General features: G+C 45.4%; 1 protein-coding gene across 1 annotated transcript in view; it reads left to right on the top strand.

The window, feature by feature from the left end:
• LOC122926364 (sialic acid-binding Ig-like lectin 16) overlaps positions 1-24,147 on the top strand; it is a 139,755-nt gene that overhangs the window by 82,977 nt on the left and 32,631 nt on the right. Inside the window, exons 5-8 of the mRNA XM_044277739.1 lie at positions 2,384-2,680; positions 21,328-21,357; positions 21,786-22,040; positions 22,889-22,918. Coding sequence (XP_044133674.1) covers positions 2,384-2,680; positions 21,328-21,357; positions 21,786-22,040; positions 22,889-22,918 — 612 coding nt within the window. The remainder of the gene's footprint in view (positions 1-2,383; positions 2,681-21,327; positions 21,358-21,785; positions 22,041-22,888; positions 22,919-24,147) is intronic.

Genomic DNA, 24,147 nt, shown 5'->3' with positions numbered 1-24,147 from the left:
GTCCCGGCAGTCAGACCCCAGTGACCTGTGGTATTGCTATGCTATCACTTTTTACAGGTTATAGCTAGAGATGAGCAAGTTATAAAAAATGTAAAAAAAAAAAAAAAAAAAGCTCATTCTTTTGTATGTAGCGGGCCCCAGGTCATTGAACCCTTCAAGAAAAGCAAAAAAAAAATAAGAAAAGCAAAAAAAATTAAATCCCATTTCTCATATATTAAAAATATAAGCAGAAATGAATATTGCCCCATTTGGAAAAAAAACCTGAAATATTAAAATAGTTATTCTATTTTTTGATCACCTTTAACCTTGCAAAAGTAAAAAAAAAAACACTTAAACATATCAATTTGATATCTCAGTAATAGAGATGAGTGAATCGGTTTGAATCCATTGAGTTCTTGAGCAGTGAGGGGCTGTCCCCGCTACTAAAGAGGCCCCCTCTGTCTCTAGACTGGCAGGCCCAGACATCTCGCCCAGCCCTGTCAATTTCAGAGCAGCGCCGAGTGGTGGCACAAGCACGGAGGTTCTGCTCCTTCTACCTGGTATCTACTAGTATCTGCTATGTAGCGGCGCATGCGCAGTCGGTGCTCTGGTAGCAGCAAAACCTCTGTTTGTTCAATGAACCAGTTCTTATAAAACCACAAGGCTACATTCATATTACTGTAAAAAAAAAGGCTATGAAGAGCGGACACACTGGTAGCTTTTCATGCCCATTTTTCAACCAGTTTTGCATCCATTTCCTGGCCGTTTTTAATGCCCACTTTGTATCTGTTTTTAAAAGTCGTGGAAAACAGCGGCTAAAAATAGATGAATTCCATTGGCTTTAGAATCCCAAATCCTGTAGTATAAATAATGGCCCCATGGTGGCCCCCAGCAGGAATAATGTCCCCCATAGTTCCACTGGCAGGAATAATGTCCCCCATAGTTCCACTGGCAGGAATAATGTCCCCCATAGTTCCTCCGGAATAAATAATGTCCCCCATAGTGGCCCGCAGTGGTAATAATGTCCGCCATAGTGGAGAATTAATTTAATTAATAAATACAAGAGTCAATCCGCTGACTGCATTATGTTAGACCCTTGGGGCCTAAAAAAAAAAGGTTAAAAACAAGTTTTTAAAAATATAAAAAATATATATAAAAAGTCAAATCACCCCCATTCCCCAAAAATAAAATAAAAACAAACAAAAAAATAAACTTCATAGACATCAGTGCATCTAAAAAAGGACACATAGACCTCACTGTCCCCCATAGTGGCCCCCAACAATAATCATTTCCTCCATAGTGGCCCCAGCAGTAATAATGTCCTCCATAGTGGCCCCCAATAGTAATAATGTCCCCCATTTTAGCCTCCAGCAGTAAAAATGTCTCCATAGTTGCCCCTAGCATTAATAATGTTCCTCATACTGGCCCACAGCAGCAAAAATGTCACTCATAGTAGCCCCCAGCAGTAATAAAGTCTCCATAGTGGCCTCCTGCAGTAATAATGTCCCTCATAGTGGTCCCAGCAGTAATAATATTCCCATAGTGGGCCCCAGCAGTAAAAATGTTAACAATGTCTCAATGGTGGCCCCTAGCATGAATAATGTTTCTCATAGTGGCTCCTAGCAGTAATAAAGTCATCAATAGTAGGCCCCAGCAGTAATAATGCCTCCATAGTGGCCCCCAGCAGTAACTAAAATCCCCATAGTGGCCCCCAGTAGTAATAATATCCCCCATAGTGGCCCCCAGCAGTAATAAAATCCCCATAGTGACCCCCAGTAGTACTAATATCCTCCATAGTGGCCCCCAGCAGTAATAAAATCCCCATAGTGGCCACAGCAGTAATAATATATTCATAGTAACTTCAGCAGTAATAATGTCCCCACTAGTGGCCCCTAGCATTAATAATGTTACTCATAGTGGCTCCTAGTAGTAATAATGTCTCCATAGTGGCCCCCAGATGTTATAATGTCCTCAATAGTGGGCCCCAGCAGTAACAATGTCAACATAGTGGCCCCCAGCAGTAATAGTATTCCCCATAGTGGCCCCCAGCAGTAATAGTATTCCCCATAGTGGCCCCTAGCAGTAATAATATCCCCCATAGTGGCCCCTAGCAGTAATAATATCCCCCATAGTGGCCCCTAGCAGTAATAATATCTCTCATAGTGGCCCCCAGCAGTAATAATGTCACCCATAGTGGTCAGGACATTTTACACTAGTCTACCCATTTTTTACAGACGTTAGATGTGTACACTCCTGTCTAACGACCGTTATAATGGTCCTATTGATTTCAGTGGGGTCCGTATGGCCAAAAATAGACTACTTTCTATTTTTTTATGTTTGTACGTTAGAGGTTGTACGTCCTCCTCCCTTCTTTCCATTTTCATATAATGTTTTATTCTTATAGATCTCACAGATAAACCTATAATCTCCTCTACAAGGCTGGTGGATGGAGAGGAGGTGACTTGGACCTGTACAAGTCCTGGTAGATGCCGGAATATAACACCACAGATTACATGGGAAGGACCCATGACTGGTATAAGACAGAAGATGTATGATGTCACCTATGGAGATGGCAGCAGAACCTTCCATTCCAATATCACATTCACCCCAAGGAAGTCAGACAACAATTCTCCATTATTCTGTAGAGTGACCTTCAAACCAAGCGTGACCTCAGTGAAGAAGAGGACGCTGAATGTTGAACGTAAGTGAGTCTCGTCATGTTATCACATATTCCTTACCAATGTAACAATGGAATTTGTCAAGAATTGTATTATACAGGGAACAGTCCAATACCCATGACCTGTGCAGCTACACCGGCTGCATCACCTACCTCTGCTGTCGGGGGCACCACAGAATAGAATATGAATTATTGACTAGAGATGTCCCGAACTATTCGCCGGCGAACAGTTCCCAGCAAACATTGCTTGTTCGCGTTCGCCGCGGCGGGCGAACATTTGCGATGTTCGGTCCACCCCATATTCGTCATCATTGAGTAAACTTTGACCCTGTACCTCACAGTCAGCAGACACATTCCAGCCAATCAGCAGCAGACCCTCCATCCCAGACCCGCCCACCTCCTGGACAGCATCCATTTTAGATTCATTCGGAAGCTGCAGTCTTAGTGAGAGGAGGGACAGTGCTGCTGCTGCTGATTTAATAGGGAAATCGATAGCTAGGCCAGTGTTCTGTGTCCACTGCAGTCCTGAAAGACTCAATTAATTTCTGCTTTAAGGACAGCGTCCTGACAGCACCCCAAAAAGCCCTTTTTAAGGCTAGAACATCAGTCTGCTTTTTTTTTTTTATCCTCTGTAAACTAATTGCAGTTGCCTGCCAGCGTGTGTGTCAGGCTCATAGCGTATACTGTGCCCACTTGCCCAGTGCCACCACTCATAACTGGTGTCACAGTAGCTTGCATAAAAAAAAAAAAGAAAAAACAATTTTGACTGTAATATAATAGCAGTTAGTTGTCTGCAAGCATGTGTGTTAGGCCTACAGCGTCTACTCTGCCAACTTCTGCCAGTGCCACCAGTGCCACTCATATCTGGTGTCACAGTAACTTGCATTTAAAAAAAAAATAAAAAAATGTTTGACTGTAATATAATAGCAGTTAGTTGTCTGCAAGCGTGTGTGTCAGGCCTACAGCGTCTACTCTGCCAACTTCTGCCAGTGCCACCAGTGCCACTCATATCTGGTGTCACGTTAACTTGCATTTAAAAAATAAATAAATAAATGTTTGACTGTAATATAATAGCAGTTAGTTGTCTGCAAGCGTGTGTGTTAGGCCTACAGCATCTACTCTGCCAAATTCTGCCAGTGCTACTCATATCTGGTGTCACAGTAGCTGGCTATTAAAAAAAACAACAATTTTGACTGTAATATAATAGCAGTTAGTTGTCTGCAAGCGTGTGTGTTAGGCCTACAGGGTCTACTCTGCCAAATTCTGCCAGTGCCACTCATATCTGGTGTCACAGTAGCTGGCTATAAAAAAACAAAACAATTTTGACTGTAATATAATAGCAGTTAGTTGTCTGCAAGCGTGTGTGTCAGGCCTACAGTGTCTACTTTACCAACTTCTGCCAGTGCCACCCGTGCCACTCATATCTGGTGTAACAGTAGCTTGCACGCATAGTACAACTAAACTAATCTAAAATGACAGGCAGAGGCAGGCCACCCCGCAGGGGCCGTCGTGGTCGTGGTGCTGTGATTCTCTTTGGCCCTAGAGTAATGCCCAGTGTTCAGAGGCCACGTACCCTGAACTCGAAAAGTTCTGAGGACATAGTTGACTGGCTAACACAGGACACCCAATCTTCTACAGCTTCCGCTCAGAGCCTTGACGCACCATCCTCCTCCAGCTCAGCTTTGGCACCTCTCAAGTTACCACTCCCCCACCTGCCGCCACCATCAACACTAGCACCTCAGCTGCTCCACTTGATCTGTCAGAGGAGTTATTTACACATCAGTTGGAAGAAATGAGTGATGCGCAACCATTATTGCCAGAGGATGTAGATAACAGGGATATGTCTCAGTCAGGCAGCATTACACACATGGACGTACGGTGTGATGATGATGTTGTACCCGCTGCTGCTTCCTTTGCTGAGTTGTCAGATACAAGTGAAGTGGTTTATGATGACGATGTGTCTGTGGATGTCACGTGGGTGCCCGCTCGAAGAGAAGAAGAACAGGGGGAAAGTTCAGATGGGGAGACAGAATGGAGGAGGAGACGAGTTGGAAGCAGGGGGAGGTCATCGCAAGGAGCTAGTTGCACAGTCAGACAGCATGTATCGGCACCCAGGGTCAGCCAGATAGCACGCCAATCAACTCATGCTGTTGCCACCACCAGAATGCCGTCATTGCAAAGCTCAGCAGTGTGGCATTTTTTTGGTGTGTCTGCCTCTGATAACAGCGATGCCATTTGCAACCTGTGCCAAAAGAAACTGAGTTGTGGGAAGTCCAACACCCACCTAGGTACAACTGCTTTGCGAAGGCACATGATCTCACATCACAAACGCCTTTGGGATCAACACATGAGTACAAGCAGCACACAAACTCAAAGCCACCATCCTCCTCCTGGTCCAGCATCTTCAGCCACGTCATCCACTGTGGTCCTCCTTGCCCCCTCTCAACCACCCGCCACTCTGCTTCTCGCCTTGAGCAGTTCCTGCTCATCTGCCCACAGTCATGTGTCTGTCAAGGATATGTTTGAGCGTAAGAAGCCAATGTCACAGATTCACCCCCTTGCCCGGCGTCTGACAGCTGGCTTGTCGGAACTCTTAGCCCACCAGCTTTTACCATACAAGCGAATTGAGTCTGAGGCTTTCAAAAAAACTTTTTGCTATTGGGACACCGCAGTGGAAGGTACCCGGCCGAGATTTCGTTTCACAAAAGGCAATCCCCAACCTGTACTCTATTGTGCAAAAGGAAGTCATGTCATGTCTGGCACACAGTGTTGGGGCAAGGGTCCATCTGACCACTGATACCTGGTCTGCAAAGCACGGTCAGGAGAGGTAAATCACCTAAAGGTAAACCTGCTGACGGCTGCCAAGCATGGAATGCGTGGCTCTGCAGAGGAGTTGGTGACACCGCCACGACTTGCAGGCAGGCCTGCTGCCACCTCCTCTACTCCTCCTACTCCATCCTCTTCGCTAACCTCCTCGGCTGAGTCCTCTTCTGCTGCTGCGTCTTGCTCCACATCAACTGCACATGCCCAGCTCCCCAGGGGCTATTCCACATCCCAGATACGACAGTGTCACGCCGTCTTGGGGTTGACTTGCCTGAAAGCAGAGAGTCACACCGGACCAGCACTCCTGTCTGCACTAAATGCACAGATGGATCAGTGGCTGACTCCGCACCAACTGCAGATCGGCAAAGTGGTGTGTGACAACGGAAGCAATTTGTTGGCGGCATTGAATCTGGGCAAGTTGACACATGTGCCGTGCATGGCACATGTGTGTAATCTGATCGTACAACGCTTTGTGCATAAGTACCCAGGCTTACAGGACGTCCTCAAGCAGACCAGGTAGGTGTGTGGCCATTTCAGGCACTCCTACACGGCCATGGCACACTTTTCAGATAATCAGCAGCGAAACAACATGCCAGTGAGGCGCTTGATTTGCGACAGCCAGACACGTTGGAATTCACCACTCCTAATGTTCGACCGCCTGCTCCAACAAGAAAAAGCCGTCAACGAGTATTTGTATGACCGGGGTGCTAGGACAGCCTCTGCGGAGCTGGGAATTTTTTTGCCACGTTACTGGACGCTCATGCGCAATGCCTGTAGGCTCATGCGTTCTTTTGAGGAGGTGACAAACCTAGTCAGTTGCACCGAAGGCACCATCAGCGACATCATCCCATTTGTTTTCTTCCTGGAGCGTGCCCTGCCAAGAGTGCTGGATCAGGCCGTAGATGAGCGTGAAGAGGAAGAGGAAGAGTTGTGGTCACCATCACCACCAGAAACAGCCTTAACAGCATCGCTTGCTGGACCTGCAGCAACGCTGGAAGAGGAGTCTGAGCAAGAGGAGTCAGAGGAGGAATGTGGCTTTGAGGAGGAGGAAGACCAACGACAGCAGGCATCCCAGGGTGCTCGTTCTCACCTATCTGGTACCCGTGGTGTTGTACGTGGCTGGGGGGAAGAACAGACCTTCAGTGAGATCAGTGAGGACGAGGAACGGGACATGAGTAGCTCGGCATCAAACCTTGTGCAAATGGGGTCTTTCATGCTGTCGTGCCTGTTGAGGGACCCTCGTATAAAAAGGCTGAAGGAGAATGACTTGTACTGGGTGGCCACGCTACTAGACCCCCGGTATAAGCAGAAAGTGCCTGAAATGTTACCGAATTACTGGAAGTCAGAAAGGATGCAGCAGTTCCAAAATAAATTAAAAAGTATGCTTTACACAGAGTATAAGGGTGATGTCACAGCACAACGGGAATCTAACAGGGGAAGAGGTGAAAGTAATCCCCCTCCTACCACGACCACGGTGGCAAGGACAGGACGCTTTACAGATGTGTTGTTGATGGAGGACATGCAGAGCTTTTTAAGTCCTATGCATCGCCACAGCACTTCGGGGTCCACACTCAGAGAACGACTCGACCGACAGGTAGCAGACTACCTCGCCTTAACTGCAGATATCGACACTCTGAGGAGCGATGAACCCCTTGACTACTGGGTGTGCAGGCTTGACCTGTGGCCTGAACTATCCCAGTTTGCGATAGAACTTCTGGCCTGCCCCGCTTCAAGTGTCCAGTCAGAAAGGACCTTGAGTGCAGCAGGAGGTATTGTCACTGAGAAGAGAAGTCGCCTAGGTAAAAAAAAGTCTAGATTACCTCACCTTTATTAAGATGAATGAGGCATGGATCCCGAAGGTACTGACAGTGGGTGATATATTCAACTATAAAAGGCCTGATGAGATGAGGTGCCTTGGGCTAAAAATGGTCCAAACTCTGATGTTCCTAACCCTAGGAAACAAACATCAATTTTTCTGGTCGCTGCTACAGCAGCGGCTGCAACAATACCTAATTTTTCAGGCATGTGTACATGCCTAATTTTTATGGCCTCTTGTGCTGCACTGTGGCTGCAAAAGCTAAACAAAAAAAAAAGTGTCAATTCCCCTTCGTGATCGTTACCTTGTTGTGGTGAAGGGGCTTGCGTATCACAATGAAGCGACAACCCCTCTGAGTGTGTTGGCAATGGCAATGTTGGCACACCCCAGATGATAAGGTCGTTGCTTCATTGTGAACAGACCAAAAGTGATCGGCTGGATAATTTTGCATAGAAAAAAACATTAATTTTCTTTGTGATCATCTAAGGTGATCATTAAAGCCTACTAGGCCAACAATGGGCTCACACTGCAGAATCAATGTTTTCTGGGTCACTTAACTGACACTGAACTACCTCAGCACGACCATAGGCTTTAAAAAACCCCATCGCCTGCAATCTCCCAAACGTGCGCACGAGCACAGTCATCACTACACCAAGATTGACAAATAGAGGAATACAATTTATGTCATGAGTGTGTCAACTATTGACAACTCTTTGCGGTTGTCTAAAATCTATTCCATACACATCCCCTTATAGGTGACATAACAGGGATTAAACTGATAGGAATAGTACTACTTAACACACCACTCATATCTGGTGGCACAGTACATTGCACGACGCACGTGCAGTGCCCCAAATTGGAAGTAGGAGGACCGACCAAGGATCTTTTTCCATCTCCCGGTTCCTAAAATCTATTCCATACACGTCCCCTGATAGGGGACGTAACAGGGATTAAACTGATAGGAATAGTACTACTTAAACACACCGCTTATATCTAGTAGCACAGTACATTGCAAGCCGTATCCGCAGTGCCCTAAATTGGAAGTAAGAGGACCGATCAAGCATCTTTTTCCATCTCCCGGTTCCTAAAATCTATTTCATACATCGGCCCCCGATAGGTCCATATTTAGTAGGGGGTTGAGGAGGTGGTGGAAGCGGCGGTGGAGGAGGTAGCCAACACTGGTTTTTGGTTTTAATTATTATTTTTTGTTTAAATTAGGGTACACCCCAAAACATTGGGAAACATAACCTGTAATAACCCCCTCCAGTCATGCTAAACAAATGTTCAGACAATACACAGGCTGCAGGGCAGGCAAGCACCTCGAAGGGGTAAAGTGCAAGCTCAGGCCATGTGCCCAATTTGAAGGGGGCAAACCCATCAGTCAGTACATGTAGGCGTGTGCACACATACTGCTCCACCATGTCGCATGTCCCTGTGATGTCCACCATCTATGTGGATATCTTCTCAATCAACTTTCGGTGTTCTTTTCTGAGCCTACCATGGTGATCACGGTTAGCGGTGAATCAGGGTTCCAGGCCGGAGAGGGAGTGTGAGAAAGGGATAGCACAAGGGAAGTCAATGGCTAAAATGTGATCGAGCGGAAATGTGGGACAAGTTGTTAAAGCGGAAGGATCGAATAAAAGGAGGTGGCGCGTGTCAATTAAAGACGAATTTTAGAAATGTAAGTCCCTGTCATCTATGCAAAGCAGGGGTTTTACATCGGCAGAAATGGGTTAATGTCACCCACAATTTTAACAGATGGTTTTACAAAAATTAGGTCCCTGTCACCTAGGCAGAGCAGTGGTTTGTATACGGCTAAATTGGTAAAATGACACCTGACAATGTAACAGACACTTTTGCACCGTGCTCCCTCTTTTGCTGTGCTGGTGCCTCTGTGCGACCACCGCCTCTACCGCCGAACTAGATAGGTCACTCGCGTGACATTGATTCCATGTGGGGTCTAGTATCTAGTGATGTCCCGAACTATTCGCCTGCGAACAGTTCACGGAGAACATGGCTTGTTCGCGTTCGCCGCGGCGGGCGAACATATGCAATGTTCGGTCTGCCCCCTATACATCATCATTGAGCAAACTTTGACCCTGTACCTCACAGTCAGCAGACACATTCCAGCCAATCAGACCCTCCCACCTCCTGGACAGCATCCATTTTAGATTCATTCGGAAGCTGCATTCTCAGTGAGAGGAGGGACAGTGCTGCTGCTGCTGCTGATTTAATAGGGAAATCGATAGCTAGGGCAGTGTTCTGTGTCCACAGACTCATCTGCTGTAAGGACAGCATCCTGACAGCACCCAAAAAGCCCTTTTTAGGGCTGGTACATCAGTCTGCTTTTGTTTTTTGTTTTTTATATAAATATATATATATATATATATATATATATATATATATATATATTGCAGTTGCCTGCCCGTGTGTGAGAGGCTGCAGGCCTACAGACTGTACTGTGTGCAGACCATTCATATAGGGTGTCACAGTACCTTGCAGATAAAAAAAAAGTCAATTTATTATAATTTTTTTAATATAATCGCAGTATGCCAGACAGTGAGAGGCTGCAGGCTTACAGACTGTACTGTGTGCACACCATTCATATAGAGTGTCACAATACCTTGCAGATAAAACTAAAGTCAATTTATTTTTTCTCTGTAATAAATATAATCGCAGTTGCAAGCCAGTGAGTGTCTGGCCCACAGACTGTACTGTGGCCACTGGCCAGGCCACCACTCATACTGTTACAGGGTGTCACAATACCTTGCAGATAAAACTAAAGTCAATTTATTTTTTCTCTGTGATATAATCGCAGTTGCAAGCCAGTGAGCGACAAATGGACTGTTTGCGGTTGTTTGCGGTGCATTAAAAGGGGAGTTTGGTCTGTCAATGTCTGTGAAGCGGGCGTAACCCTTACACTACCTGATCGATACAACATCATACCTGATCGTATACACACACTGGATGTTTTAAAACACGTTATTCAAAAACTCTGCGTCAACTATGTAATTTTCCATGGATCCCCCTCCGGCATGCCACAGTCCAGGTGTTAGTCCCCTTGAAACAACTTTTCCATCACTACTGTGGCTAGAAAGAGTCCCTGTGGGTTTTAAAATTCGCCTGCCTATTTAAGTCTATGGCGGTTCGCCCGGTTCGCGAACATTTGAGGAAATTCGCATTCGCCGTTCGCGAACTGAAAATTTTATGTTCGCGACATCTCTACTAGTATCTCATCATCCTCCACATCATCTTCCACCCACTCTTTACACCTGCCTTCCTTGTCGGTCTGCACACTGCAGAAAGCCACAGCAGTTGGCACCTGTGTTCTGTCATCATCAGAGACGTGCTGCGGTGGTTTTCCAATGTCCTCATCCTGAAACATAAGTGGTTGGGCATCAGTGCACTCAATCTCTTCCACTTCTGGGGCAGGGCTATGTGGATGGTTCACGGACACCCTGCCAGCAGAGTCATCAAAAATCATAAGAGACTGCAACATGACTTTGGGCTCAGACTGCTTGCCTGATTTGCAAGGGGGTAAGGTGAAAGACAGATGGCCATGGAATGTAGGTGCCAACTCTGATCTTTAAGCAGGGGACTGGGTGGGAGACAGTGCGAAGTAACAGGAGGCACTGTCAGCTCCCCAATGTACTAACTATAGTCTGTACTTGTTCTGGCCTCACCATACTGTCCTAATTGCAGTGTAGGCCGCAAATGTACTTTCTAGCGCAAAGGATGAGCATTTGTTACCCAACAATGTAACAGACAAATTAGTGAAATGTATTTCCTTATCCACCATGTAGAACAGGGGTATATCACAGCCAAAAATTGGTGAATTTCACCCGACAATGTAACAGACAAATTAGTGAAATTTATTAACCTGTCTACTAGTGTCACGGTCATATTGTTGCTTGACCGTGACGCTGGTAGCAACGTGTTGTTTTTGGTTTGAATGTGCAATTCCCCTTTAAGGCATGCCTCCGTGCTGTTTGGTGTGCTAAGGGTTAATCTTCTAGCTAGTCGGATTATATGGTGTGTCCTGGGTGTGACCGCAGGCTTGATATAAACCTATGGCTTGCAGGCTGGGGGCAGTTGTACTACAGCCTTGTTTGGTGATGGAGCTCTGCTCCTTGGGTGGTTGATTCTGCCCAGTCCTTGAGGGCCACCTTATTGGACATTAATTTTCTTTCCTTATGTTTGCTCCTGGTTCCCTACCTCACTTGTTATTTGTTAGGTGTGGGTTTATGTTCAGGGTGTGTTGTACGTCTTCATGGTTGTTACATGTCTGGGCTGTTGTTGGTGTTTGTCCCTACATGTATGTTTGACGTTTGCCCTTTATGTTGAAGCCTTTATGCAGCGCTGCTTGGGGCTGCCATGCACTGTCTGAGCATGGGGGGCTCTGGCAGAGTTGGTATGATGGATTCCTGTGTGGGTTGTTTGTACTGTGACCTGCTGTGTGTTCGGGCTCCTGTACTGATGCACAGGTTCCAGTCGTGGTGGCAGTGGCAGGTAAGTGAGCTTTCCGGTGTTCTTACCTTCCAATCCAGTTGCTGTATATGGTCTTTTCCCTTCCACCTGTTACTAGGCAGCTGGAGACTCCAGTTCGTCTGAGTCCCTGAGGAACCGGTGGTCTCCTATTCCAGACCCCTAGGTCTGCTAGGGACCGTCAGGGTGATCCAGCATGATCCAGGTTCTAGTGCATGAGCCATCCCACCTTCAGTGTTCGCTCATGCGGTCAGGCGATCAGGGTCAGGATTAGGGCAGCTATAGGTTGTGGCCTGCTCCATTCACTGTAGTCTGGCCTAGTAACAGTTCCCACTATACGGTGGGAAGTTTTACCCCACTCCCCACCGTGACAACTAGGTAGAGCAGGGGTTTATCACAGCCAAATATTTGGGATATGTAACTCAATAATGTATCAGACAAATTTGTGAAATTACTTAAAATAAAATACGTATTTTTTTTAAAAAAAAATCTTGATTTATGAGGTGGCGATCAATATGAAGTAGGAGGGTAAGGAGGCGGTGGACATAGCGGTGTAGGTGGAAGCGGCAGTGGAGGAGGACGAGGTAGCCAACACTGGTTTTCGGTTTAATTTTAATTTTTATTTTTAAATTAGGGTACACCCCAAAAGAGTGGGACATATCAAAAATACAACAATGAGCAATTGCACTGTAGTATAACAATAGCTGCTTAGTGACAGTATACATGTCTATTCTGCAGAAGGTACGGACAAGTCCTGTGGGATCCATGCCTGGTTCATTTTAATGAACTTGAGCTTGTCCACATTGGCTGTGGACAGACGGCTGCGCTTGTCTGTGATGACGCCCCCTGCCGTGCTAAACACACATTCAGATAATACACTGGCTGCAGGGCAGGCCAGCACCTCCAGGACGTAAAGGGTAAGATCAGGCCATGTGTCCAATTTGGAGACCCAGAAGTTGAAGAGGGCACACCCGTCATTCAGTACGTGTACTTGCTTGTACTTGCGCATCTTACGATCGCGCTCCAGTGACGGAATTAAGGACGGTACGTTGTCCTTGTAATGGGGATCCAGCAGCGTGGCCACCCAGTAATCAGCACAAGTCATAGCCAGACCCTTATTTCTGATATTTGCAGATTCTATGTTGACAGGGAATGTCCCACAGGATTGGCGCATGGCAAATGTGGTGCCAATATTCAAAAAGGGTCCAAAAACAGAGCCTGGAAACTATAGGCCGGTAAGTTTAACATCTGTTGTGGGTAAACTGTTTGAAGGTTTTCTGAGAGATGCTATGTTAGAGCATCTTAACAGAAATAAGCAAATAACGCCATATCAGCATGGCTTCGTGAGGGATCGATCATGTCAAACAAATTTAATCAGTTTCTATGAGGAGGTAAGTTCTAGACTTGACAGCGGCGAATCAATGGATGTCGTGTATCTGGACTTCTCCAAAGCATTTGACACTGTACCACATAAAAGGTTAGTATATAAAATGAGAATGCTCGGACTGGGAGAAAACGTCTGTAAGTGGGTAAGTAACTGGCTCAGTGATAGAAAACAGAGGGTGGTTATTAACGGTACACACTCAGATTGGGTCACTGTCACTAGTAGGGTACCTCAGGGGTCAGTATTGGGCCCTATTCTCTTCAATATATTTATCAATGATCTTGTAGAAGGCTTGCATAGTAAAATATCAATTTTTGCAGATGACACTAAACTGTGTAAAGTAATTAACACTGATGAGGACAGTATACTGTATATATACTACAGAGAACAGTATACTGTATATATACTACAGAGGACAGTATACTGTATATATACTACAGAGGACAGTATACTGCTACAGATGGATCTGGATAGATTGGAGGCTTGGGCAGATAAGTGGCAGATGAGGTTTAACACTGACAAATGCAAAGTTATGCACATGGGAAGGAATAATGCAAGTCATCCGTACTTATTAAATGGTAAAACACTCGGTAACACTGACATGGAAAAAGATCTAGGAATTTTAATAAACAGCAAACTAAGCTGCAAAAAACAGTGTCAGGCAGCTGCTGCCAAGGCCAATAAGATAATGGGTTGCATCAGAAGGGGCATAGATGCCCGTGAAGAGAACATAGTCCTACCACTTTACAAATCATTAGTCAGACCACACATGGAGTACTGTGTACAGTTCTGGGCTCCAGTGAACAAAGCAGACATAGCAGAGCTGGAGAGGGTCCAGAGGAGGGCAACTAAAGTAATAACTGGAATGGGGCAACTACAGTGCCCTGAAAGATTATTAAAATTAGGGTTATTCACTTTAGAAAAAAGACGACTAAGAGGAGATCTAATTACTATGTATAAATATATCAGGGGTCAGTACAGAGATCTCTCCCATCAGCTATTTATCCCCAGGACGGTGACTGTGACGAGGGGACATCCTCTGCGTCTGGAGGAAAGAAGGTTTGTACACAAACATAGAAGAGGATTCTTTACGGTAAGAGCAGTGAGACTATGGAGCTCTCTGCCTGAGGAGGTGGTGATGGTGAGTACAATAAAGGAGTTCAAGAGGGGCCTGGATGTATTTCTGGAGCTTAATAATATTACAGGCTATAGCTACTAGAGAGGGGTCGGGGATCCAGGGATTTATTCTGATTGCCTGATTGGAGTCGGGAAGGAATTTTTATTCCCCTAAAGTGAGGAAAATTGGCTTCTACCTCACAGGGTTTTTTTGCCTTCCTCTGGATCAACTTGCAGGATGACAGGCCGAACTGGATGGACAAATGTCTTTTTTCGGCCTTATGTACTATGTTACTATGTTACTAAGTTAGAATGTTGGCAACTCTGAGGTTGTTGCGGAGACACTGCAGCATGTAATCGCTCATTTGTGCCAGGCTGCCCAGAGGCAACAACAAGCTGACCTCTTTGGGAGGTGTATCGTCTGTGTTCTCTGTATCCCCCCGGTCATGAACCAGTGATGGCCAGGAGCTGGTTTGGGTGCCATCCTGCTGTGAACACGGTTCCTACTTCTCCATTTCCTCCACATCATCATCCAGAACTGTGCCCTGGCTGGACAATTTTGTACCTGGCGTTTGTGGGTGCAGGAACCCACCCTCGGAGCCACTTGTGAATGACTGGCCTGAAACCCTTGTAAATGATCCCTCTTCCTCATCCTTCTCTTCCTGTACCACATCCTCTTCCATCATCGCCTGAAGTGTTTTTTTAAGGAAGCATAGAAGTGGGATAGTAATGCTGAGAACGGCGTCATCGGCACTGGCCATGTCGGTGGAGTACTCGAAACAGAGCAGCAAGGCACACAGGTCTCGCATGGAGGCCCACTCATTGGTGTTGAAGCGGTGCTGTTCCGCAGAGCGACTCACCCGTGCGTGCTGCAGCTGAAACTTCACTATGGCCTGCTGCTGCTCGCACAGTCTTGCCAGCATGTGCAAGGTGGAGTTCGCATATGAGGCGGTGAGCGGCAAGGCTGAAGTTATGCTGCAGCGCTGACAGGTGAGCAGCAGCAGGGGGAGAACACCAAAAGCGCGCACAGACAGCCCGCACTTTCTGGAGCAGCTCTGACATATTGGGGTAATTTTTACGGAATCTCTGCACCACCAAATTCAGCACATGCGCCAGGCAAGGGATGTGCGCCAAACCGGCTAGTCCCAGAGAAATTTCGCCCATTATCGCACAGCACCAGGCCGGGCTTGAGGCTCACTGGCACCTACCACTCATCGGTCTGTCGTTTCATGCCCGTCCACAGCTCATGCGCGGTGTGGGGTTTGTCCCCCAAACAGATAAGTTTTAAAAGTGTCTGCTGTCGTTTACCCCTGGCTGTGCTGAAGTTGGTGGTGAAGGTGTTACGCTGACCGGATGAGGAGGTGGCAGAGGATGAGGAAGCGGAATAGGAGGAGGAAGTAACAGGAGGCAAAGAGAAGCGCCCTTCAATCCTCGGTGGTGGAAGGAGATGACCCAAACTGCTATTTGCCTCAGGCCCAGCCGCCACTGCATTTACCCAGTGTGCTGTTAGGGAGATATAACGTCCCTGACCGTGCTTACTGGTCCACGTATCCATAGTTAGGTGGACCTTGGCACAGATGGCGTTGCGCAGTGCACACCTGATTTTGTCCCCCACTTGGTTGTGCAAGGAAGGGATGGCTCGCCTGGAAAAGTAGTGGCGGCTGGGCACGACGTACTGTGGGACAGCCACCACCATAAGGCTTTTAAAACTCTCCGTCTCCACCAGATGGAATGACAGCATTTCAAAGGCCAGTAATTTTGAAATGCTGGCATTCAGGGCTAGGGATCGTGGGTGGGTAGGGGGGTACTTCCTAAATGCTGGCATTCAGGGCTAGGGATCGCGGGTGGGTAGGGGGGTACTTCCTCTTTTGCTCCAGTGTTTGGGAGATAGAGAGTTGAACGCTTCCATGGGACATTGTGCAGATGTTTGGTGACCCAGGTGGTGGCATCGCTGGCAGATCCTCTGTTTGCGGGGTGGCAGGTGGCACTGTCACTCTAGAGGTGGATGAAGAGGCCGAGACTGCAGCAGAAGAGGAATCAGGAGGAGCCAGAGTCCTTTCTTTGTTTTTGAGGTGTCTACTCCACTGCAGATCGTGCTTTGCACTTAGATGCCTGGTCATGCAGGTTATACTCAGGTTGAGAACGTTAATGCCTCGCTTCAGGCTCTAATTGCACAACGTGCAAACCACTCGTGTCTTGTCGTCAGCACATTGTCTGAAAAACATGCCACGCCAGGGAACTCCTTGGAGCTGGCTTTGGTCTGCTCGATCCCTTGCTGCGGTGGGCAGTAGCAGACGTTCTGTCTAGGGGACGGCCGCTCCGCTTTTGCACCCTGCTCCCTCTTCTGCTGTGCTGGTGGCTCTGTGCGACCACCGCCTCTTCCTCCGAACTACACAGGTAACTCGCATGATCTTGATTCCATGTTGGTTCGAGGACCTCATCATCCTCCAAATCATCTTCCACCCAGTCTTCACCCCTGCCCTCTTTGTCGGTCTGCACACTGCAGAAAGCCACAGCAGTTGGCACCTGTGTTTTTCGTCATCATCCAAGACGTGCTGCAGTGGTCCTCCCATGTACTCATCCTGAAACATAAGTGGTTGGGAATCGGTGCACTCAATCTCTTCCACTTCTGGGGCAGGGCTATGTGGATGGCCCTGGGAAACCCTGCTAGTAGTGTCATCAAAAAGCAGAAGAGACTGCTGCATGATTTGGAGCTCAGACTGCTTGGCTGATTTGCAAGGGGGTGAGGTGATGGACTGATGGGCATGGGCTGCAGGTGCCAACTCTGATCTTTCAGCAGGAGACTGGGTGGGAGACAATGTGAAGGAACTGGAGGCACTGTCAGCCACCCAATCTACTATTGCCTGTACTTGTTCTGGCCTCACAATTCGTAGAACGGCATTAGGCCCGACCAATTAACGCTTAAGGTTCTGTCGCCTACTGGCACCAGAGGAAGATGTTTCACGTCCTCTCCCTGCAACAGGAGCTCCACCAGCAGCACCACGACCGGAGCCACGTTCCTTATTTGACGCTCCCCTCATTCTCTGCATTCACCCACCAAACTAACAAATGTTTTTTGTCAGGCGACAATGTAACCGCTAATAGTCAACAATTTAGTTCACTGAGAGTAAGGCAGCGCCAATGTCATAAAGAGTAAAAATCTCTTGAGGTGACACAACAGTGTGCCAGGTGAAATTTATACAATTCCTTCACGGTCCCCAAAAAATTTAATTTGTCAAACAACAATGTAACTGCAGTATTCACTGGTTGTATTTGACTTTGACAAATGCAGCAAAGGCCCCAGATGCAGGGTCTTACAAATAATTGGTGTTTTTTTAAACCCAGATCATAACAGCAGTATTTAAAGTTTGTATTTGACTGTCACAAATGCAACAAAGACCGCAAATGTATTATCTTGCCTAAAATGTTTTTTTTTTTTTTAAATAAGAATGTAACAGCAGTATCTAACGCTTGTATTTCATTGTGACAAATGCCCAGATGTAGGGTATTGCAAAAATGGGTGTTTTTTTAAACCCAGAATATAATTGCAGTACTTTAAGCTTGTATTTCACTGTCACAAATGCAAATATGCTTTGCTTGGTTCACTGAACTTGCATAAAATGGCCACCGATGCCCACCTAACTGGCAGATGGATAAAAGTTCCTTTTCTGTGTCACTGGGCTTAGAGCAGGGTTAAAAAGATTGTTAACTGCACCCACAAAACAACATCTCTGTAGATCGCGTTAACAAACACTTCTGAATTATTTCCAATTATCTCCCTCACAGCAGCAGCATCCTATCCCTACACTAATCAGAGCAGAGTGACGTGCAACGCTACGTGACTTCAGCTTATATAGAGGCTGGGTCACATGCTGCTCTGGCCAATCACAGCCATGCCATTAGTAGGCATGGCTGTAATGGCTTCTAAGGGCACACAAGTTAAACGCTTGTTGATTGGCTGCTCTGCAGCCTTTTAAAAAGCGCCATTAACTCGCCGAACACCAATCCCGAACCGGAACTTTTACTGAAAGTTCGGGTTCGGGTCCGGGGTCCAAAAATCCTAAAGTTTGGTACGAACCCGAACTTTACAGTTCGGGTTCACTCAACCCTACCCTCAGCTAATTATACCTAATAGGTATTTTGCGCGTATGCTGCCTTGCTTGGATGCGGTTGCCGTTTCTCAGGCTCCCTCTCCGGAATTAAACAGTGATTTCACAGCCCTTAAAATAGCCTCAGCCATCTTTGATTCTGCCATTTTCCAGTGTACTCACTGCAGAGAGAGACGTCAGCAGGACCTAGTGCTAGGAAAAACCTCATTGTGCTAAAGAAACCGATTTACAAGTGCAGAGAAAGATTATTTAAGGTGTAGGCAAATGATAGGGAGGAATCATACCACAGCATTTATGTAGAACAGGGTTCATTAGTGGAGGTTACAGCCTGGATATTAGGAACAATCCTATTACACCTTCCTGCACTGACTGGGGACCTAAACTGCCATTATACAGCTCTGTAATTCCAGCAAACCATTCTTGTTATTGGAGTGCAAGTGCTGTTTCATACAGCCATTATCACGGTTTATTACAAGGAAATATTTCTATATCCTATTTGCCCTTGTGCGGTGCAGTTATATGTTCTAAAGCTTATTAGCCGTTGTGTAGTGAAGTGCGAAAATTACAGCCCTTATTGTGGTGTATTAGTGGCAAAAGTAAAATATATTTGCTATTCAGCGGTGCAGTTATATGTTCTAAAGCCCTTTTTGTCATGTTTTATTGGCAAAAGTAAAATATATTTGCCACTCAGTGGTGCAGTTATATGTTCAAAAGCCCTTTTTGTCGTGTATTAGTGGCAAAAGTAAAATATATTTGTCCTTCAGCGGTGCAGTTATATGTTCTAAAGCCCTTTTTGTCGTGTATTAGTGGCAAAAGTAAAATATATTTACCATTTAGCAGTGTAGTTATATGAAAGCCCTTTTTGTTGTGTATTAGTGGCAAAAGCAAAATATATTTGCTGTTCAGTGGTGCAGTTATATGTTCTAAAGCCCTTTTTGTCAGGGGCGTAGCTATAGGGGGTGCAGAAGTGGCAAAAGTAAAATATATTTTCAGTTCAGTGGTAAAGTTATTTGTTCTAGGGCCTTTTTTGTCATGTATTAGTGGCAAAATAAAAATATGTTTGACATTTAGTGGTGCAGTATTATGTTCTAAAGCCTTCTGTGGCTTGCATAAATGGAAAAAATAAGTGCCTATTTGCCATTCAGCGGTGCCATTATACGTTCTAAATACCTTTTTGTCATGAAATAGTGGAAAAATAAAAATATATTTTCAGTTTAGTGTTGCAGTTATATGTTGTAAAGCTTTTTTTGTTGAGTATTAGTGACAAAATAAAAATATATTTGCCATTTAGTGGTGCAGTTATGTTATAAAACCTTTTTTGGCGTGGATAGGTGGAAAAAAATAAGGGCCTATTTGCCGTTCAGTGGTGCAGTTATATGTTCTCTTTTGTGTGTGTATAACTGGGGAAAAAAGGGCTTATGAGAAGTTGTGTGGTGAAGTGAGAAATTTACAGACTTTTTTGGGGTGTTTTAATTTCCTTTTTATTTATTTATTTGATCTAACAGTATGTCAGACAAAGAAGTGCCAGGCCCTGCACAGGGATGTGGCAGAGGCCTAAAGGTTTCTGGCGCAGGCACATGTTGCAGTAGAGTAAGAGGTCATGGCAGCAGAGGTCACTTTGAGAGGCCTGAGCTCCCAGTGTCAGCTAGAGGTCGTGTCTTGACCAGCCACCCAGCGGTTCTTGAATGGTTGACTCGATCTTCGAGTTTGTCGCAAGTGACATCAATCACCCCCGGCCAAGAATCAGTGGGTTCTTTAGACACATCCCTTAGTTGGCATGGCCTGCCTCTTTCCTTTTCTGTTCCCTCAGCCAGAGAAGCATTGTATGATGCAGGCTCAGCTCCACTATACAGTGAAGATGAGCTAATAGAGGATAGTCAGCATCTACTGGCAAGCCAAGATGTGGAGGAGACATCCGCCGCTTCCTCCACTAGGCGGGCAAGTAGTGATGGGGAGAGTGGCGTGGGAACTGGTGTTGCTAGGTTCTGACCCAGAGACGGTTGAGGAGGACATCAGTGACGTGCACACAGTACTCAATGATGATGATGATGTAGCTGATTGCACTTGGGTGTCAGGTGACAAAGCGGTTAAATTTTTTTTTCTTTATATAATAATGTAATTTTATAAAAATCTGGTGTCTCAGTTATAAATCTGCAGCGTGGAGGCCCCTTGTGGCATCTACACACTTTCAAAATAATCCTTCAGTGGGGCGAATAGATGCCGGATGACCGGGACGCTCCTTGACCTTTTGTCGGGAGCAGCGGTTCATTTCTGAGACATCGATATAGTGCCAGGGAAATCCGAAGATCCTCTCCATCTCCTTGCACCACAGGATGTCCTCCTTCCCATCCATGATGACTGGGAACTCGTGATGTTTTCCCTGACAAAGAGACCAGGGGCTGGTAGTTATGGTTTGAATCTTGTTGAACTTCGCAACTCTTCCGGGCTCCAAGTAATCTTGAAGCTTTGTCTTCTCATTGTCTGTAGCTACTAGGGGCCTGTTCATGCCAGGTAGGTTCCCTCAGAAGTATCTGGCTCAATGAGCAGCTGCTACCGTACTTGCATCAATCTTGACAGGATTCGTCTCCAGATGGAGAGAAATTGATTTTTGGAGTGATTTCTCCAAAACGTGATTAAAATTATAAGAAACGAAACTTAAATTCGCCAATATATAATCCCAATATTTGAGGGAAATTCCTGGATAATCAATTTTCCAAGCCTTTTGTCTCGGAGAACGTGTATTATTAGATTGTGTTTTAAGCAACCATTGTCTTTGGTGGTGAAGCTGTTGCCCAGGACATGAGATGTGCAACAATGTTACAGTGTGAGTAATCTGATCGTCCCACTGACATATATTGTATAGAGAGCAGCAGATTGTGTCAAATAAAAAATACACTTTATAGACATCTTAAATATATTTTTCACATTTTCTTTCCAGATTCCCCATCTATGAAAATCACCATGGAAGGTAATAATAATAGAACGGAATATAAGAAGAAACAATTGGGCAGATTTACTAAAGCTGTGTAACATATAGGCAACATAAAAGGGAACAGAAAACAGGAAGATGTGAAGATAGATAGAATGATAGATATAAAATAGATAGATATATTAGATAGATTGTAAGCTCTTGCGGGCCGGGTCCTCTACCCCTCTGTACCAGTCTGTTAATATTTTATTTTATATTTATTGTATTTTTATATTTGTGTAACCTCGGATGGATGTACAGCACCATGGAATTAATGGCACTTTAAAATTAATAAATAATATAATAATAATATTAATAATAACAATAATAGATAGATATTTATGGATGTAGCAGAGTTAAAAGTCACAGTCATAATGCAGATAGGAGATAGATATTTCCATCTATGATTTCATACCTCGCTCTCTTAGGTGCTGATACTGATGATATCACCGCTCTGAATGTGACGGACGGGGATTCTATAACTATGAAGTGCATTGTAGACAGTAACCCGGAGGCTTCCATTACTTGGTATAAAGAAGACATTGAGGTCCAGCGGACTATAAGTGACCGGACTGTCACCCTTACACTCAGCAACATTACCCAGAGTGATGCTGGGAGATATCGGTGTTCTGCAGAGAATGAACATGGGGCCGCACACAGGACGGTAGAAATCATATATCACAGTAAGTATAAAGCATCCCTATTACATATATAGTACGCTATCCGTTCATTTATCTGCTCCTTTCTGTAGTAATTCTCGAGGTCAGATACATTCTACATTTAGGATCTGTGCTACTTTTCAATGTAGTCTATGTTTAAAGCAGTAAATCGGATAAGACCTGGATTATGGCACGTTTACCATCTGGGAAATACGTGAAATATCACAGAAAAGTCGCCCAAGAAGTTGCATCTTCTGCCAAGCAGTCCCTGGTGTATTCTTTAAGCTGTCACACAACACAATGCAGTTAACCAGACGTAAAAGTAACATGAAAACGATCTTAGATGATAAATGACCCCCCAGTATCTTTCTGGTGAAAATCCTGTCCTCTAATCCTGAGAAATGCTTCTTTTTTTTTATTTGCAAATAATGTTTTTGCTAGTTCAAGGGTGGGAATAATGTTTTGCTAGTTCAGGCAAACACAAGCGGGAGGCTTGGGCGGTGTTACTGGAAGAATAATGCTGCACCAAATGGAACACCACTGCCTATGGTGCACCGAAAAACATATTGCATAAAAGTATAAAAATCATTTATCAGGATCAGATGACCAGAATTTTACTAGAAAGGTAAAGTTACGTTTTGGAGCTCCTACTGTGCATGGCAGTATGCTTACTCTGAGACCCATTTTACAGGTGACAGACTTGCTTTGGACATGCGTGAATTTCTTGAAATCTGTAGTGGGTCTGCTGCCTCTAGCAGTAATCTGATCGTCCCACTGATATATGTTATACAGAGAGCAGCAGATTGTGTCAGACAAATAAATAATACACTTTATAGACATCTTAAATATATTTTTCAATTTTTTTTTTCCAGATTCCCCATCTATGAAAATCTCCATGGAAGGTAATAATAATAGAACGTTAGGTCTAAAAATGTCCAATATAGAAACAGGAATATAAGAAGAAACAATTGGGCAGATTTACTAAAGCTGTGCAACATAAAAGGGAACAGTAAACAGGAAGATGTGAAGATAGATAGAATGATAGATATAAAAACGATAGATATATTAGATAGATTGTAAGCTCTTGCGGGTCGGGTCCTCTACCCCTCTGTACCAGTCTGTTAATAGTTTCTTGTTTATTGTATTTTTATATTTGTGTAACCTCTTGCGTTAAAAAAAGGCTATTTCCTGGCTGCAGAGAGCCTCTATAGGGGTGTAGAACACTGTGCTTGCAGTGGCACGTATAGGGAGTCTGCTTTGGTAGTGAAATAACAATGAGTCTGTATGACATGCAGATGACAGGGTGTCAGCAGTAAGTTTGTGTTGACGTCACTAATTAATTTGCCCTTTCTCTGATCCGTCAGAACAATAACCCCCAAATAACGGATCCTGTCTTTGGAGCATACGCCTTTGTTCGGTCAGCATTTGCTCAGTATTGCTAATGCCAATACAAAAAAAGGAGTGGATCTAAAACAGAGATGACCCCTGAATGGAATATTTGCATGTCTTCTGTGTTTTGTAACCACTGGTGCTTTCGGCTACCAAATCATAAGCCAATTCTGTTGGGACTATACAGGCCTTACAGCTGCTACACAGACACAGGTCCGGTGCAACCATAAGGCAGACCAAGCGGCTGCCTTAGGGCGCACCCCGGGGGAGGGAGGAAAATGAACCTTCTTTTTTTTTATTTTATTTTTTAATAACTTACTTGTGAGTTGCGCTGCAGCGCTGCCGGCCGCCCGCCCCAGCCTGCGTGTGCCGTGGGCCCTCACTCATAGAGGCAGCACGGCAACATGGTCACAGGGGTCAGGCCAGGAGGGTGTGACTGGCGAGTGGCACGGCGGGTGGCAGCAGGGACTGGAGCTAACTGTACCTGTAAGTCTGATTCACACACAGCCAGATTGCCGTAGCAGCAGGACAGGTGGGTAGGTGATCACTGGTGAGTGCACTAGCACCAGAGTGCATGGCATAAATGTGTTTAAAAAAAAATATTACACAAACAACAATCATAAATGGAGGGGGGATGGTGACCGTGACATGATGGGAGGGGGGGGGGCAATGTCTGTAGTCTGTGACATGGGGATGGGGCCAGGGCCAGCCGGGGGTGGGGGGTGATGTGCCATGGGGAGGG

The sequence above is a fragment of the Bufo gargarizans genome, chromosome 2 (genome assembly GCF_014858855.1).
Source record: "Bufo gargarizans isolate SCDJY-AF-19 chromosome 2, ASM1485885v1, whole genome shotgun sequence".
NCBI lineage: Eukaryota > Metazoa > Chordata > Amphibia > Anura > Bufonidae > Bufo > Bufo gargarizans.
Note: the sequence above shows the minus strand (reverse complement) of the source record. Positions and strands in the feature narration are given on the sequence as shown.